This window comes from Thalassophryne amazonica, chromosome 23 (genome assembly GCF_902500255.1).
Source record: "Thalassophryne amazonica chromosome 23, fThaAma1.1, whole genome shotgun sequence".
NCBI lineage: Eukaryota > Metazoa > Chordata > Actinopteri > Batrachoidiformes > Batrachoididae > Thalassophryne > Thalassophryne amazonica.
This window is the reverse complement of record NC_047125.1, coordinates 31,826,119-31,844,257: the sequence shown is the minus strand read 5'-3', so window position 1 is coordinate 31,844,257 and position 18,139 is coordinate 31,826,119. Positions and strand designations below refer to the sequence as shown.

At 43.0% G+C, this 18,139-nt stretch overlaps 1 protein-coding gene across 1 annotated transcript in view; it reads left to right on the top strand.

Annotated features, from left to right (window-relative positions):
• arhgef40 (Rho guanine nucleotide exchange factor (GEF) 40) overlaps window positions 1-18,139 on the top strand; it is a 55,949-nt gene that overhangs the window by 22,258 nt on the left and 15,552 nt on the right. Inside the window, exons 6-21 of the mRNA XM_034164194.1 lie at window positions 551-789; window positions 1,034-1,222; window positions 1,387-1,501; window positions 1,795-1,888; window positions 1,987-2,073; window positions 3,074-3,190; window positions 4,241-4,339; window positions 4,645-4,796; window positions 6,496-6,634; window positions 6,866-6,985; window positions 8,176-8,367; window positions 8,619-9,131; window positions 9,211-9,584; window positions 10,298-10,547; window positions 13,615-13,704; window positions 16,303-16,509. Of these exons, the coding sequence (XP_034020085.1) occupies window positions 551-789; window positions 1,034-1,222; window positions 1,387-1,501; window positions 1,795-1,888; window positions 1,987-2,073; window positions 3,074-3,190; window positions 4,241-4,339; window positions 4,645-4,796; window positions 6,496-6,634; window positions 6,866-6,985; window positions 8,176-8,367; window positions 8,619-9,131; window positions 9,211-9,584; window positions 10,298-10,547; window positions 13,615-13,704; window positions 16,303-16,509 (2,977 nt within the window). The remainder of the gene's footprint in view (window positions 1-550; window positions 790-1,033; window positions 1,223-1,386; window positions 1,502-1,794; window positions 1,889-1,986; window positions 2,074-3,073; window positions 3,191-4,240; window positions 4,340-4,644; window positions 4,797-6,495; window positions 6,635-6,865; window positions 6,986-8,175; window positions 8,368-8,618; window positions 9,132-9,210; window positions 9,585-10,297; window positions 10,548-13,614; window positions 13,705-16,302; window positions 16,510-18,139) is intronic.

Sequence of the window (18,139 nt, the reverse complement as noted above, 5' to 3'; positions counted from 1 at the left end):
AGTTTGTACATTCATGAGTGTGAAGGAGAAAGTGTGCAAAAACACATATTTTTACCCACACCAGATGATAAGGAGTTGCAGAAATGACCAACTACAACAGGGGATAGTGGCACAGAATATACACACAATGTTACGTTCTAGCCCCAAGTGGAAGTAAAGTGAATTGTATCACAAACCCGTCCACTGTGTGGTGAGATCACTTTGCTTCGTGGATAAAATATGCAGTTTCACTCACCAGAACACCACAGTCCCACTTTGCAAAGTTTCCCATGTCCACTCTTCCACATACTCAGTTGGATGAATCCTGGTCTTCCTGTTCTTTTGGATGAAGCATGTTTGAAGTCATTTCTGACAGCTACACAAAACTTCAGTCCAAAATCTGAAAGAACAACAAAAAAACAAGATGTGTAACTTTGAGAAGATGCCTGGTGATCGGTTTCTCAGCTGTTATCCAAGTGTCAGCAGCAGTCTGACGTTTTAAATTAAGCACTGGTAGTTCATAGTTGGTAGTCAACAGCTGTTCACTAACCTTCCTCATCCCTGTTTTTAGGAGGAAAAGGAAGGGAAAGGGAGCCAAAGGGAGGGCTAAGTCTGGCGGTCGTGCACACCAGAAGAGCTCAAAACCTCAGGGTAAAACTCCTCAACCAAGCTCCACCTGTTCCACCTCAACAAAACTGCCAATCGCAAACAAAAACCAATTGGAACAAACAGATAAGGCAAATATTCCTGCTGGGGAGCGCACGTCAACTACGGACACAGAGGACAATGAGCTGAGGAAAAACAGCACAGGTCTGGCATAAAATAAAAGATTCTTGTTTGGTGCAAAATTAAATTCACAATTTTGAACTTTTGCTTGTGTTTACATGCTGCTTTTTGAGATTATTAGCAGGATTAATGAAAAACCAATTAATACATTTCCAGGAAACTGGGGTGACCATGATGGGTTTAACACGGGGATGATGTCAAAACATTCTGGGGTGGCTCTGGGAAAAGTTCTCCTTATTATTATTATTGTATTTTCATCTTTCACCAGACACAAAAGCAGAATCTTTGCATGCGTGTAATGGTCAGGTGGACACCACCTCATTTAACCATTCAGACAAGGAAGCCACATCGGTGGAGAAATGCCCAGACCCCCTGAATGGCTTTACATTCAAAGAACCTCCTCTACTAAAGGAACTGGAGCCAGATCTTCTCCAGTCGGGGAAACTGAAGCTGATGGGCAAGTTCCTTCAGTGCTAATAGTAGCAGAATTTAAAATACAGCCAAATAAAACATGTGTGACGTGACTGGACACATTATCACGAGCACATCTGGATAAACATTTCAAAACCTTGTGTCTTACCCCTCTGTGCACTTTCCACTGGTCACTCTTCCAATCTGCAGGTACAGTTGACAGGCTGGGACGTGCTCTGGTTGTCACGGAAACAGATGCACCCGAGGAAGGCTTCTGTGGGGAGGACTTGGCTCTGGTCCTGGCCTGCTACCACAGGATCACTCGGTGAGGACCAGGCTGCACCTGCAGTCTGTATAACACACATGACATCAGGAGTCCAAAGATGCTGAACAGGGGGCAACAAATGGCCTGTGAGAAAAGCTCACAAAGACACCCACATTTACAGAATCACTTATTCACAGCTAAACAAACAAACATGTTTTATCTCACATTTGTTCTCTCTGTAACATAACAGAGAAAGGATGGTTCAGCTCTAGTTTTAAAATGTGTCTCATTTCAGAATCACGTTACTTGTTTCTAACTTAATACATTTACTTTTCTCCTTCTGTCCTCATCAGGCCTCCAGCCAAAGAAAAAGGTCTGACGGTGTTAATAGACAGCAGACGGTCTGCGCCCTCCGCCCTGTGCTTCTCCGCGCTCAAGTTGTTCCAGGTCAGTCAGAAGAAACTGTAAAAATTAAAGCTTGATTTTGTGCTTTATGTGCAGATATGACCACATAGCTCAAGCATTTGTGTTTGTCTGTGTACCAGATGTTTGTTCCTGGAGGTCTTGGATCTGCTTTGATTTTGGTGGAAGAACAGCAGGAGTCCCTTTCTTACGGTCTGGACGGAGCAGAGGTAAACTTGGCCAAACAACACTGGCACAAAAATACGTGACTTTGCTCATTTCCTTTTGCTTTACTTGATGCTTGCATATACATATTTGTCTATGTACAAACCCAAATGTTAAAAACAACCACAGGGATGCAGAAGTGAAACACAGCAGCATAATGATACTTCCTGAAGATGTAATTATAAGTGTTATGGAATAAATGCAAAATATATGAAACAAACCATGAAACAGATTCTGTGGAGTATGCACTTAATCTTAATAAACCTAATTTCCATGCATTTAGTAGCTACAAAGTTTGCCTATAAAAGATTTTCCAGAAATTCACCTGATTTTTGTGCATTGATCAGCACCCCTCCCCTCCAACAAAATCCCCATTGCATGAGAAACTTTCTCCTACCACGTGGCTTGAATTTATATCTGGCATTCGTAAATATTTCCATGTGGGAAATCCCACAAAAAGCATGTTAACACTTTAGTAAAAAAAAAAAAAAAAACTGCTGGTGCCTCTGAAACTTTACTGTTTGATGGACTTTTTTTTATTTAGTATTATTTATTTGGACTATCTGGAAATGCACCTAAAGGGCTTAACTTGTATTTGTCTAACAGACAAATGATAAATGACTGGCCATCAGCCCCTTCAAAACAAGGTGTACCTCATGAGTCATTTCTGGGCCCACTCCTGTTCTCTGTGTCCATACAGCTTTTTGATAACAATTTGCTATAAACTGCCGTAATTTCCAATGTCATCAAACAAAGTCACTGGAAATCACAGATTAGAACAAGATTTAGCTTTGCTGGATTGCTTACCTGTAACTTTTTGGAATAATTGATAAACTTTATGTATATATGACATTGCATGGTCAGGGTCTCTATATTTGAAGATGCACTAGAAATAGGGAAGACTAAACACTAAAGGTGACTGAGGTATACTTGGCTATAGTACAAGCAATATTAAATCTTCCAACACAATCCCTTTTTTCCTTCCAATCCTTCACTCTCATTCAGATCCATGTGGTGCGAGGAACAGGGATCCTCCAGCAATATGTTGACAAGCAGCAGCTGCCCAAAGAGATGGACGGAGACTTCAGTCACTGCCATTCGGACTGGCTGGCCTTCAGGCTGGTGAGAGGAGGAGGGTTAGAGGACAGAAGATTAAACTCTGTGGAATGTTCACAATAACTTAATTCCATCATGTTATATAACTGAGGAGAGTTGCCTTTGCTTCTTCATTAATCTGCACTTTTATTCTTTCGGTGACTTTTTACACAAAAGCGTGGATTCCCTGGATCTTGCTTTATGCAGATGACATTGTGTTGTGCAGCAGCAGAAGGAAGTAGGGAGGAAGCTAAAACAATACAGAAAGCTTGGGGAGACAGAAGACTGAATATTTGAGGTCTAATAGCGGCCAGGATTTAGATGTTATCTTGTCAGATGCAAAAATGATTAATAGAATAAAATCACTGGAATTAGGTATGAGGAGTGTTGTGTGATTAAACCTTCAAAGTGAGAGTTAAAATTAAGGCTTATTAAACATTTTTGTTCATCTGGGTGTTATCCCAAGGATCATCGGTGAACGGGGTGTGACACATAAATCAAGTGTGGAACAGTCAGAATCCATTCAAATTTTTCAACAGTTTAAAAATCTGTGTAAGCCTGATCCCGAAGCTAAGCAGTGCGGGACCTGGTTAGTACTTGGATGGGAGACCTCTTTGGAACACCAATGGCTGTGTGTGTTTCTCCAGGTAACACTGGAGTTGAGTCAGGAAGGGCATCCGGAGTAAAACTTGTGCCAAATATCAATACGGATCTGGTTGTATCCGCTGTGGCGACCCCAAACACAAAACAGGAGCAGTCGAATGGACAACAACAAAAAATCCTGACGAAGTGCCAGCTGCAGGAACAAAGCTGCGTGAAGGTTAAACAATGCCAACGAAAGTCAACAAAAGTCCAGATTTCTTGTTTCGTCAGGGCTTTGTTGCACTTCGTTAAGTGCCGTGTGACTGGCCCACTAAGGACTCTTATTGGCTTCATCCGTGACAGTTTATGTTGTGAACAAACCGGTTTGACCTTTATCTGACTTTGTGAAAAAAAATTCCTTGAGCGGAAGAAATGTAGGATTTTCTTTCATACCTTTAACTTTTGTCTCACTTTTTTTTTTTTAACTCTTGTCAGAGCCTGGAGACCTTGACAGAGCGGTGTGAGACTGCTCTCTCACTGTTAGGAGAAGCACTGCAGTCTATGGACAGTGAGCCAATGCCAGACACCATCAAGGTACAGTAAGTGTACTTGAACAGGTGAAACGATAATTGAATAATGATTTTCGGACCACTGTGGCAGACCTGCATTCCATCATTACACTCAGAATGTAACAATTTATCTGCTGCTGTAAGATTTTAACTGTAGTGTTGCAGCAGCACTCCTTCAGTAACTGAGAGAGCAAATGAGTAACAGAGAGACCTAATGCCACACAAATGGACAGTTAGGCCTGGAGCTACTAGGACTCTCAAGACATATACCTATTTTTTTTAAAGATTGAGAGAGATCTCTTAAAAGTTTTACATCTTGTTTCCCGTCAGGTTGTTCCTATCAGCATTCAAAAGCACAGACAACTCATGGAGAGCGTCCTGGCTGACCAACGCTTGACTGAGCTGCAGCAGAGAGGTGGGGCCTGGCTGGCAGGGCTGAGTAACAGCACGTGTGGATTGGCACAGAAGTCACCAGACTGCAGGTAACGGAGGCGATGGTCATGTCTTATTTGGTTGGGACAAAAATTAAGTCCCTTCGGCTGCTCCCTTGTTTGCACTTGGAGTCGCCACAACAAATCCAAAGTGGATCTGCATGTTGAATTGGCACAAGTTTTACGCTGGATGCCCTTTCTGATGCAACTCCACATTATATGGAGAAATGTGGCAGGGGTGGGGTTTGAACCGGGAACCTTCCACACAAAAACCAAGTGCGCTAGCTAATTTGCCACTTTTGGAAGATTCCATTTATTTCATTTATAGAGCAACAAATCATAACAAACCTGCCTCACATGAGTAAGGTCTAACCTTGCCAACCCCAAGAGCAAGCACACAGGCGACAGTGGTAAGGAAAAACTCCCTCTGATGATTTTAGGAAGAAACCTCAAGCAGACAAGACTCAGAGGAGTGACCCGCTGCTTAGGTCATTCTAACAGTTACAAGGTTTTTACAAAGTTTTACAAAGCAGAAGAAACAGAAAACAGGAAATCAAACCAACATCAAAAACAAAGTGCAACTGTTGAGATGACCATAAAAGCATTTATGCAACAGTCAGGGTTTCATCCAGCGCCCTGGGGAACAGGACCTGGGTTCCTCCATCATGTCGTCAGTGGGCTTGTTACCGTGGCAAAAAACAGGGATATGCTCCTCCAACAACTGGCTGAAAAACAGGGTGACTCCAGTGGTGTTAGGCCTGCACAGGGCATGACTTTCAAACAATGCAAGCAGGATTTCCATCTTCTAGATCCTATGTGCACCAGCTACTTTCAGGCTATGTTCAAAAAAATGATTTGCTGCCGTCTAAAAGTGCCACTGCCTTTTGTGTCAAGCCAAGCATATGGTATTGTTGTGATCCACTCAATCAGGGAATGCTCAATCAACCACACATGGGTTGTCAAAAATGAAACCCCAGTCCCACATCTGTGGGGAGTGGATCAGAATTAAAAAATAAATAAAATAAAATAAAATAAAATAATTAGAAAAGTGTGATTTCGGTCATTGGCCACTGAAGGTAAACGATTCAAAAGATTCATTTTTGATGTGTCCAGAGTCATTTTTCATGTTTCTGTCATTTTAAAAGCTTACAGATTATTACTTGTTTAAAAATCAAGCACTTATTACAAAGCCAAAGATAATACCTTTAAGGTTTTTTTTTTTGTTTTGTTTTTTTTTAAGCATTTTCTTTTATTGACATGGAATTAGCTTAGAGAATGTCCCTTGGTTGGTTTAAAGGTGCCCTGATTCTTTAGCCTGATTCCCCATTGTAGAAAGGCAAAAGTGGGATTAATCAAATCTTAAAACATTCTCTGTGAACCCACAGTGGGTTTTATTTGTTTACAATTGGTCACTGTGATGTCACCACATAGTTGTGCTGTACTGTAGTCTGAGGCTTTCTGCCTCTTCCAACCTCACGGTGGTGGCACCATCAAGTGGTGGTTAAATGGAATCACACTTTAAAAAAAAAACAACAACCTGTTTGCACTCAAAATATCTACAAGCAGCTGTTGACTTTTAAAATGAAAAAGTGACAAGCTCAGTTCCAGTTTAAAGTCACATACCTAACTTTCACTGCAGAAGTGTGCAGTCTGGAGCATCACTTTATGTGTTTACTTACACAAAAAAAGAAAAGTCTTCTCGGTGTTAGCTCTCAGACACTGATGGGTAATCTGGCATTTGTCCTTTCAGGGCGGCTCTAGCAACAACATCCAAACTCTACGACAGTGTGGATGACGCTCTCCATCGGCTTGTCAGAGTATCCAACCAGAGAGGACGTGACCTGGAAGCTCTCGGCCGACTAGCTGGGTTGGTGGACAAACTGGAAAAGGTAACTAAGGCAGAAAGCAGAATTAGTTTTCAGTTCTGTTTTCATACCACCCTAACTATGGATGTGAATTTGTTTTCCTGTTTTTGAGAGTTTGAGTCATCTCACTCATCTCATCTCTGGGGGCAGAGTTCCCTCCATCATTCCCGCTCCTTTTATCCATCCATCCTCCCACATGCTCAGCAAAATATGCTTGAACTTCTGTTTTCTTACTGTTTTTCTTTTAATCACCAGTGTGATAAGGAGATTGAGCAAGTCCAGTCTCATCTGGAAGACTACAAAGACCCTCCTCTCTCTCTCAGCAGATTGTCTCTCAAACAGCAGAAGTTCAAGACATTCAGAGAGATGGCTGATGTGAGTCCAGACATTTGGTGCACATTGTGTTTATATGTTGTCTAAGAACTCGGCTGTTTTCACATGATTTCAATTCAATCCTTGAGTTAAATAATTAAATAGTCTAAGTGTCATCGCTTTCAAATACATCTGCTCATCTATACGATTGTGTTCAACTGCTAGCATGGGGCTGGATTGTGGTGGAAATCCAGATGTCCCCACCCAGCAATATGCTCCTCCTCCCGCTCAGAGACCCCAAAGCATTCTCAGGCAAGCTGGGATAAATATAGTCCCTCCGATATGATCATGGGATACCCCACAGTCTTCTTCACAGCCCTGAAGTACAAATACACTGCAACACTGGAGGACACAGATAAAGAAATTAAAGGATAGAAAAAACACATTTTAGAAAGAAGAGTCTTATATTACTTGCATAACTACTGTTTTCTGAATAGCAGCCTTTCAATTTTCAAATGACAAAACTGTAAACATCAACACTTAAGTTTCTTGCCTGACTCTGGAGTTGCGTGTGTGAAAAGGCTTTGCCTTGCGATACACCCACAACCTTGACATTCCCCGATACCAGGTATCGTCTGACACAGATCACCCTCTTCCTCTCTGTGGATCCTGGAGCTCACTGGAAGTTACGTCTACACAGTGTAGAATGGTTGACAGTGAATCTCATCTCCTGTTTACCCTCCTCTAAGGTGTACATATGGTTGGCGCAACCTGAAATTTTCAGTTTTCAGTAGATAAATTGCTCTTGCAGGAGTGCAGCACAGCAGCTCTTGAAAAGCACAACAGCATGCTGGAACGGTTTTCATTTTGTTTATGATTTTTCAGAAATGCCATGTTTTGTTAACCCTGTGTTGTGCACTTCACGACCACTTTTGTGGTCAACATAGCAAGACCCTAAAGGGACATTTCTTACAAACACCCCCCCCAAAAAACAACGGAAAAAACAAAAACAAAACAAAAAAAACACAAGTAGTCAAAACCAAAACTGTTACTAAACTGTTACATTTTTGGACAGTGGTGCGTTTGTGTCTCATTCCTGCCGATAACAGCACAGCGTGGGAGCCATGCTGGCATGTCTCCAGGAGAGGAATTTATTCCAGCAATCTTTTCCCAAGTGTATCTTTTCAAACCACTCCAGTAAACATGTCAGGGTCTTTCCGGGCCTTTAAAGTGGATCCTCCTGAATCTTTTAGGACCTCCACAGTGAGACTCTCTCAGTGCTCAGCGATTTGGAGGGCTGGTGTGAGCTGGACTGGGAAGGCCTGAGTGACGTCCAGATCAGACTTCCACCAGTGAGGGAGAAACTTCGAGACATGACCCACTGCCTCTCAGACTGCTGGACCACGCTGGACAACACTCAGAGACTGCTGTCCACACTGACTGAGGTACCAAAACACACAAACCATTCATCACATAAGAACTACTAGAAGGAACTCGGGGTTCATACCTCCACCAAAGTCAAACAGTCCACTAATGACCAGTTTAATGAGTTAAACTGCATGCGGGAGTGTGGTCTGGTCAAAGTACTGTACAAAGTACCCAGAAGACCAAAGGACTCTTTAAGGAAACATGCTTGCTGGTGATAAGAAGGAGAGATGAACTCTTCTGTAATCCTACCTTCTCGTCTCTTTTCCAGGCCACTCAGTGGTGCGATGCAGTCTCTTCGCCCTCTTCCTCCCAATCTTCCTCATCATCCACCTCTTCTCTCGCCTCCCTCCCTCCAATCCCCCCATCTCGATTCCAAGATGCTCGGTCTTTAGCCATCGAGCTAGGTGGGGGGGCACTCCTGGATCTTTGGACCCAGACAGTGGAGCGTTACCAGCGTACTGTGGCACAGGTCAAACCCCGCTTCCTCCAGGCAGAACGGTCACAGAACCAGGGCCAGGGGAAGCCCAAGACACCATCAGCTAGCAGTGTTTGGGACCTGATGGGTCCTGAGGGAGAAGGAGACTGGGGTCTGGGAGCCGGAGGAGGTGAAGGGGGACTGCAGTCGTGGGGATCCTTGGCATCCCTGTTCAGACCACAAACCTGTTCCACACTGAAGATAGGAGAGGAGAAAGGGAATAAGAAAGAGGGAGCAGGGGGAGGAGCAGGCGGAGTTGGAGGAGGAAAGTTCCTGCAGAACCTTCTCAATCCTGCAAAGAAAAGCGTGAGTTTCCTTCTGTGTTTAAGGCTGAATTTACACCGAGCCGAACCTTTTACAACAACCATCTCCTTTTTTCTTGCAGCCCACAGAAGCTCCGCTCCCTCCAAAGCCCCCCAGGAAGCGCCATCCCAGCTTCGACCTCCAGGCACTCCTGGCCCCCCGAAGAGGCACAACCTCCCCAAAACCCGTGGATTCCCCACTTGGTCCAGCAAGCCGTAACTCCCCGATGTCCTGGCTGGGGCGACGGGCCTTAGCTGACCCAGTCATCACAGCTAGCATGACAGCAGCTGTCCCAGGATGGAGCAGTGGAGGACGAGGAGGTGGGGTGTTGATCCGTGGGGTGGAGGTCAGTAGCAAGGAGGTGGTGGATCATACAGGGTCGCCAAGGCAACACGTGTTGCTGGGCAGGACTGAGAGGGAGACAGGAACGGAGAGAGCGGGTTCCACAGTGCAGAGGTTTGTGTTTTAGTCCAAATTTAACACACGTGTTATTATAGTTCTGCTCTCAGCTGACTCCACTGACGAGTCTTTACCATCATGAGGCCCATTTTTAACGATGTGTCCTCCACTGACTGTCAAACAAGACAAGACGAGGCAATAATTCAGTCCTTTTCAAGATGAGTCAGAAATGTATTCATGAAATATTTAAAATGATGGACCCTCTGTCATCAAAGATCAGGCAGATCCAGGATTGGACCCAGGATGAGAGAAGATGCTGAGAGTTTTTTTTTTTTTCCATCCTTCACAATCAGTCAGATCCAGGTCTAGATCTGGATTTTGGAGTTTTCTACGATTTTTTTTTATCATTTTGACAATGCATGATTTTTAAACATTTCTTCAATCATAACTGATACACAGAGAAACAGAGAAGAAAAATAATCTCAGTTAAAATGACTATTCCACATGAAACGGATTTCTCTTGATCTGGTTCCAAACTGATACAGAAGCAACGACGAGTCTTGTGGGGGGGGGCATGGTAATTTAATTTAAGATTAAGTGAGATGTAGATGAAAAGGATGGCTGGCTGTTCCTTTGTGGAGTCAGTGACTTTATCAGTCAGTATCGTCAGTCTCTTATTACTTCTAACGGTTTGAGTTCTAATGTTGTTTTCAGGTCTTCAGACAATTTTCTAAATGTCTTCTCCCGACGCTTGCTCCGTCTCTCTGCAGTAAGCTCTACCTGCTCTGGTGTAGGATGCTGAGTTCAGAGAGGCAGTATGTAGCTGTCCTGAAAGGGGTGGAGGAGACCTACCTTCCCTTACTGGAACTCTCGGACACTCCATCCTCTATCAGGGGGAAAGCAGACTCCCTCTTCCCCAATTGGTCCAGCCTCAGCAGCTTCCATTCACAAAGCCTCCTCCCAGCCATGGAGGGTGCTCTTGTGCAGAGCCTGTTGCAGCAGGACTGCTTCAGCAAATATGTAAGTTGATCCTCCTGAGGTGAATGGTAGAGCTAAAGTTCTTCTTCTACATTTGCAGCAAGAAGCACATCATGTTTTTTGGTGCATGTTGACATAATTTTTGAAAATGGATTAAAAGTCAGGATGCCTATGTGTGGAAATCAGAAAACAGTCTGAGCATGTGCCTCCACCAAGACTAAAACACACCACCTCATGATGTGCAGGGAACAAAGAACCCTGAATCTGCTTCACTTCAGTCTTCTTCCAAAATATAACAGTACCAACTCAACTAATGTTTAAAGACATTCACTTTTCTCGACAGTTACATTCATGACTGGGCCCTCGGCCGTTAAGATCCAGAGACACCTGGGAGGAGGTTATGGATTCATGATGTTGCCGGACAGATGTGCTTGATGATACAGATATCATTGCATGAGAATGATGATTCAAGTCTTTAGAGTTCATCCTGTCCTCTTGTATAGTTGTAGAGAAGCTTGAATCTTCGACTGGACTGGGTTGCTTGACGCGAGGACGTTTCGCTTCAAATTGCAGAAGCTTCCTCAGCTAAAATTCTTGCTCTGGTGGTCTGACTTCTGTCTTGACTCTTGTAGAGAAGAATAATCAAGAAGTCACAAAAGCTGGAGTTTTAAACCTAACCAGACCCCTCCTACCGAGAGGCAGACTGCTATAGGCTGGTGACTAAACAATAGCTCTAATTAGCACCTATTGCGCTCTAGTTAGCACCCTCCTAATGACAGGGCAGCTGTCCCTCTCCTGATGGCTCCCTTGACGACTATGCTGATGACGTGAATGACTCATTACCATGAACAAAAGACTGAAACTGCTTTGACCTGAGTACCCCATTGTAAACAGAGAATAAAGCGCGTCTCAGACCCCCTCCCCGGTTAAGGCTGGGTTTCAAACATTTCACAAAGAATGCCTCCTTGACCCCTCTCTCAAACCATTTCTTCTCTCTGGCTAAGATTTTAACTTCCTTGTCCTCAAAAGTGTGGTTAGTGTCTTTAAGGTGGAGATGAACTGCAGACTGACGTCAACTGGCACCCTCTCTGCGGTGCTGGTATAGCCTTTTGTGTAAAGGTTGCTTAGTCTCACCTATGTAGTGTTCATTACAGTTTTCCTGACATCTGATAGAATGCACTACACTGCTCTGTTTGTAACTATGGATCCTGTCCTTAGGGTGAACTAATTTCTGTCTCAATGTATTAACCGGTTTAAAGTAAACTGGGATTTTGTGCTGTCTGAAGATCCTCTGTAGTTTTTCCCCTACTCCTGCTAAATAAGGGAGAGACACTCTTCTTGTCTCCGTCTCCTGTCTATCTGGTCTCTTTGTTCTCTGGGACTTCTGCACTTTGTCCAGGGACCATCGTGGGTACCCACATACTGTGAGGGCTTTCCGGACAAGTTGTTGTTCTTTAGCCCTTCCCTCTGCAGTTGCGGGCACCTGTAGGGCTTTGTGTTGAAGCGTCCTGATCACCCCGAGCTTGTGTTCAAGGGGGAGGTTTGAGCCAAAGAGCAGATATTGGTCAGTGTGAGCTGGTTTTCTGTAAACCCCTGTCTGCAGCTGTCTGTTCTCTCCAATCGTAACATCACAGTCCAAGAAGGCTAAATGGTTGTTTCTAGCATGTCTGGGTGTATCTTTAAAAATACTCCCACTGAAAGTACGCCTTTTCTGCACTAAAAGGTTGTGAAACTTCCTGATTTGCCGCTCCTTATTTTTTAAATGCTCAGCCATTTGAATTTTAACTATGAACTTTGTGATCTTATTATGGGCCTCTTCCTCCACTAAAGTTTCTAACATTTTGTGCAGACTATCAAGATTATTTTGGAGGTCTAATATTTTAAAATGAAACCACCTAATTCTAAGACCCAAAATCCTCCTAAGGTAACTGTGCTGGATCTTTTCTGCTGTGTGACCTGCTTCTAGTGCCTTTTGCTTCATGCATTTGGGAATAACATTGTTTTGTTTGCATCTCAGGTTAAATCTTAAGTGGTTTCTAAAGTTAGCTATCTTTTTAGCAGTCTTTTCCAGCTTACGTCCTAGTGCCAGGGCCTCATGCCCACAGTTGGTCGCAATGTTTCTGTGTAGGCTCTCAGTTGTCCAGGTGGTTTCCATAGTAGAGAAGCTTGAATCTTCGACTGGACTGGGTTGCTTGACGCGAGGACGTTTCGCTTCAAATCGCAGAAGCTTCCTCAGCTAAAATTCTTGCTCTGGTGGACTGACTTCTGTCTTGACTCTTGTAGAGAAGAATAATCAAGAAGTCACAAAAACTGGAGTTTTAAACCTAACCAGACCCCTCCTACCGAGAGGCAGACTGCTATAGGCTAGTGACTAAACAATAGCTCTAATTAGCACCTATTGTCCTCTAGTTATCACCCTCCTAATGACAGGGCAGCTGTCCCTCTCCTGATGGCTCCCGTGACGACTCTGCTGATGATGTGAATGACTCATTACCATGAACAAAAGACTGAAACTGCTTTGACCTGAGTACCCCATTGTAAACAGGGGATGTATAGTTGTGAGAATTGGATGCTAACCAGTGATCAAAGGTGATGACTGGATGTCTTAGGTACCAGGTCTCTTTTCAACAGTCCTTAGGTACCACTGGAATGAATGTGTTAAAACAACAGTTACTTGGGGAGACTCAGTTGAGGACTATCATTTGCACTGTGAAGAAAACGGAAACAACAATTTTGGCCATGTGGTGCGTTCCTCCAGTCATGATCCAGCACGTTGGTGTCCCAGTGTTGACGACCTCAGCAACTGAAGTAGGCTGAGGACACCTTTCACCTGGCTGCAGCAGGAAGATGTTACTTTGGAGAGGCGTGGATGGACGGCTGCCATCCAGGACCAAAGGTCGTTCCACAGTGTGGAGAATGTGGTGATGTCCAGTTCCAACTTTGCACCAGTTTTACAAAAGTCAGCCCACAGATTTTTAAGCTTTTAACAGGTCCCAGAAGGAAGGTGAAGCAACTGTTTCTTCGCCCAGTATGAGGCAGAACTGACTAAACAATGTTGCAAACACAACACTTCAACTCTGTCTATGTTTTGTCGTCCCTAACCCTGCAGCGGGAGGAGTTTCTGCAGTATTCCCAGTACATTAGGACTAAACCAGAACTGGACTCTCCCCTGGTCACACAGGCTGCAGACTTTTTTAAGGTAAATGACCTGATTTAACAACCAAAAGAGACAAGTGACCCTTTACACCAACTGTATTAGGATTACTAAAACTTTGTCATTTTACACAGTCTGATTATAAGATAAAAACAACTGAAGTTGCTTTGTTTTATGGTCGTGTCGATTAAAAATGAGCCAAAATCAATAAAGCTAATTATATGTCCATTAAAGTCCATTCAAGGCAGATTATACAAAAATTATGGAATCACCGGCCTCGGAGGATGTTCATTCAGCTGTTTAATTTTGTAGAAAAAAAGCAGATCACAGACATGACACAAAACTAAAGTAATTTCAAATGGCAACTTTCTGGCTTTAAGAAACACTATAAGAAATCAAGAAAAAAAATTGTGGCAGTCAGTAACGGCTACTTTTTTAGACCAAGCAGAGGGAAAAAAATATGGACTCACTCAATTCTGAGGAAAGAATTATGGAATCACCCTGTAAATTTTCATCCCCAAAACTAACACCTACATCAAATCAGATCTGCTCGTTAGTCTGCATCTAAAAAGGAGTGATCACACCTTGGAGAGCTGTTGCACCAAGTGGACTGACATGAATCATGGCTCCAACACGAGAGATGTCAATTGAAACAAAGGAGAGGATTATCAAACTCTTAAAAGAGGGTAAATCACGCAATGTTGCAAAAGATGTTGGTTGTTCACAGTCAGCTGTGTCTAAACTCTGGACCAAATACAAACATGGGAAGGTTGTTAAAGGCAAACATACTGGTAGACCAAGGAAGACATCAAAGCGTCAAGACAGAAAACTTAAAGCAATATGTCTCAAAAATCGAAAATGCACAACAAAACAAATGAGGAACGAATGGGAGGAAACTGTAGTCAACGTCTGTGACCGAACTGTAAGAAACCGCCTAAAGGAAATGAGATTTACATACAGAAAAGCTAAATGAAAGCCATCATTAACATCTAAACAGAAAAAAACAAGGTTACAATGGGCTAAGGAAAAGCAATCGTGGACTGTGGATGACTGGATGAAAGTCATATTCAGTGATGAATCTCGAATCTGCATTGGGCAAGGTGATGATGCTGGAACTTTTGTTTGGTGCCATTACAATGAGATTTATAAATATGACTGCCTGAAGAGAACATGTAAATTTCCACAGTCATTGTTGATATGGGGCTGCATGTCAGGTAAAGGCACTGGGGAGATGGCTGTCATTACATCATCAATAAATGCACAAGTTTACGTTGATATTTTGGACACTTTTCTTATCCCATCAATTGAAAGGATGTTTGGGGATGATGAAATCATTTTTCAAGATGATAATGTATCTTGCCATAGAGCAAAAACTGTGAAAACATTCCTTGCAAAAAGACACATAGGGTCAATGTCATGGCCTGCAAATAGTCCGGATCTTAATCCAATTGAAAATCTTTGGTGGAAGTTGAAGAAAATGGTCCATGACAAGGCTCCAACCTGCAAAGCTGATCTCGCAACAGCAATCAGAGAAAGTTGGAGCCAGACTGATGAAGAGTACTGTTTGTCACTCATGCCTCAGATATTGCAAGCTGTTATAAAAGCCAGAGGTGGTGCAACAAAATACTAGTGATGTGTTGGAGCATTCTTTTGTTTTTCATGATTCCATAATTTTTCCTCAGAATTGAGTGATTCCATATTTTTTCCCTCTGCTTGGTCTAAAAAAGTAACCATTACTGACTGCCACAATTTTTTTTCCTGATTTCTTATAGTGTTTCTTAAAGCCAGAAAGTTGCCATTTGAAATTACTTTAGTTTTGTGTCATGTCTGTGATCTGCTTTTTTTTCTACAAAATTAAACAACTGAATGAACATCCTCCGAGGCCGGTGATTCCATAATTTTTGCCAGGGGTTGTAGAAATAATCATTTGAGTTAAGCATGAACAAAAGTAAAGCCTCAGTGGATGATGTGATTGAAAATAAGTCATGAAAACTGACATACAGGAGCAAGTCTACAAATCCACCACAGGGAGGCAGCATCACATTCTGCAGAAAGATTGTCTTTTGGCAATGAGGGGCATTATGATTACTGTGATGGAAGCTCAGTTGTCATAGGGTAAAAGAACACGTGCCAGCAGGGCCTTTATTTCAGTGATCAGTGAAAAACCCAGAAAGATGTTTAACTTATAAAAAAGGTCAAAGGTGAAAGATACCATCATTGCTTCACTTGTCTTTATATGAATTCTGGTGATCCAGATCCATAATACTTTGCTTTGTTTGTTTATTTATTTATGAACAATCCTGGCTTCTGATGTATACAAGGTCTGCCGGGGGAGCAGAAGTATGTCCTTTCTGACTGTCTATCTAGTTTCCTCAAGAATTCAACCACCTGTCTCTAGAACTGAAGAAGAAAAGTGGAAATAAATGGTCACAAAATACTTTTTCAATAAAAGCAATTAATAGATATTGACATGTTTAATTGCCATGATGCTAAGCTACGCAACGCTGTGTTACATTATTTAAAATGGGAAGTTTTCCAAGTTCATAAGTGAAATATGCACGTGCTCCACCTGTTGGTTTCAACTGACTGACATCTTCACATCATCTTCCTCCGTCTCCCTCCTTCTTGTTCCCTGTCCACCAGTCAAAGCTCTCCTCAGCGTCCCCCCTCTCTCCCCTGTCCTTCCCTCACTGCCTCCAGGCCCCCCCTCAGAGGCTGCAGCAGTACTGTGAGGCCCTTGAGGAGCTTGGAGGGATAAATCCTGCCTCTGACTCCGCCCTCTCCATCCTGAAGCATGCCCAGCGGCATGGTGAGGACCTCAGGACCAGTGACCTCATCATTGGTTGTCCGGTGAGAATGCCTGTCCCAGATAAGACTGCACATCTGTGAAACAAGTCCTACTTTCTTTTCTTGATGCTCCTCTTGATGAGGTCAGGCGAGATGGAAATACAAATTCATCTTTATCTAGGGCTTACTATCACATTCTCTGCATGCATGGAATTTAATGGTGTTTATTTGCAATATTAAAAAAGAGATACACATTCGATAAACATGGCAAAGCAAAACATCCCTGGTGACAATCTAATTTTAAAAACACAGCTTGCAATGCAAGCTTCTTTGTTTTAACCAGAGGATCTCTAATGTAGAACCAACAACTCATGAGCATTTATTCACTATTTTTGCATCACTTCATGGAAGATTTTGTGAGGCTTCAATGTTGCATGAGGAGTTTATGGACTGCAAACATCAGAACACAGATCACCGTAATCTTCAGTTGAGAAGCTGCATGGTAAAAAATGATCTGGTTGTAGAATAATCACTGCTTTATATCTATATAAATGGGCTGATTACTTTATTGTAATTCACTATCATTATCATTGGTTCCTTCTGTCTTGAAAGACAAGTTTTGTGCCCAGTAGGTCACGCTCCATCTCAGGTTTGTGTGGGGCAACATGGCTGTATAAGCCGATTGTGGTGTGGAGGTCCCAGATGCAGTTGTTGCACACAAAGCCTGATGGCTTCAGCTAGCTGTACACTACTCCGCCACTCTCTCGCTCTCTCTCTCTCTTCTCTGACCACATTTGATTCTTCTTCCCCTCTGCAGTGGTAAATCCTCATATTACACTATGACAACAAGCACTTTGATCAGGTGTTGGACTTTCCCAGGTGTTTATGTTGATGTCAAAAAAAAGGTCATATCGTGTTTGCAGACATCTGTATATTGCAGTGCTGGTCATCCAACAGACTGAGACTCCTCAGCAAATCTCCTGTAGAGGACATCTTTGGGGAAGCAACCGTACTTGGTAGGCCAGCCTCATTCATTACATCTTTGTTTGTCACATCTAGGAGATGTTGACGATGTGCATGATCCTGGCACATGTTCTGCCAGTGGTCATTAGCACAGTGTCTTGCTGATCTCTGGACAGTTCTTCTTGCCGTTTGAAATGCAGCAGGGTTCTTGCCTGAGGGATCTGCTTTATAGGTAATTAGTGCTTAGGTCTCTACCCTAATCACAGGTTCCATCTATGGATGGTGTGTTCCAAACCAGTCTTGGTTTTTCCTTTCCTTTGTGCCCAGTGTTGACATGGCTATGTTGTAGATAGTGTCCCAGATGAGGTGACATTCTCCTCTATGCTTGCAGCCGTTGGATGATGAGCAAAAGCCTGTTGCATCAAGTTGTCCATCTATGTCCATACTTCAAGAATGACTGGCTTAGAAGAGTTTGTGTGAGGGCAACCCACGTTTGAGACAATAGATCTTTTTTGGCTCGAGCAGAGCTCTAACAGTCACTGTCGCACAAGCCAAAGTGTCTGAGACAGGTTGACCATGTGCTGTAGTCATTACCAATTCTGGCACTGAAATTGCCCAGCAGGATTTGCTTAGACTCTGGTATACTGCTGATAACAATGCCAAGGTCCTGAAAAAACTGATCATTTGTTTCTGGAGAAGAGCATAGTGTTGGGGTGTACACATCTAGAAT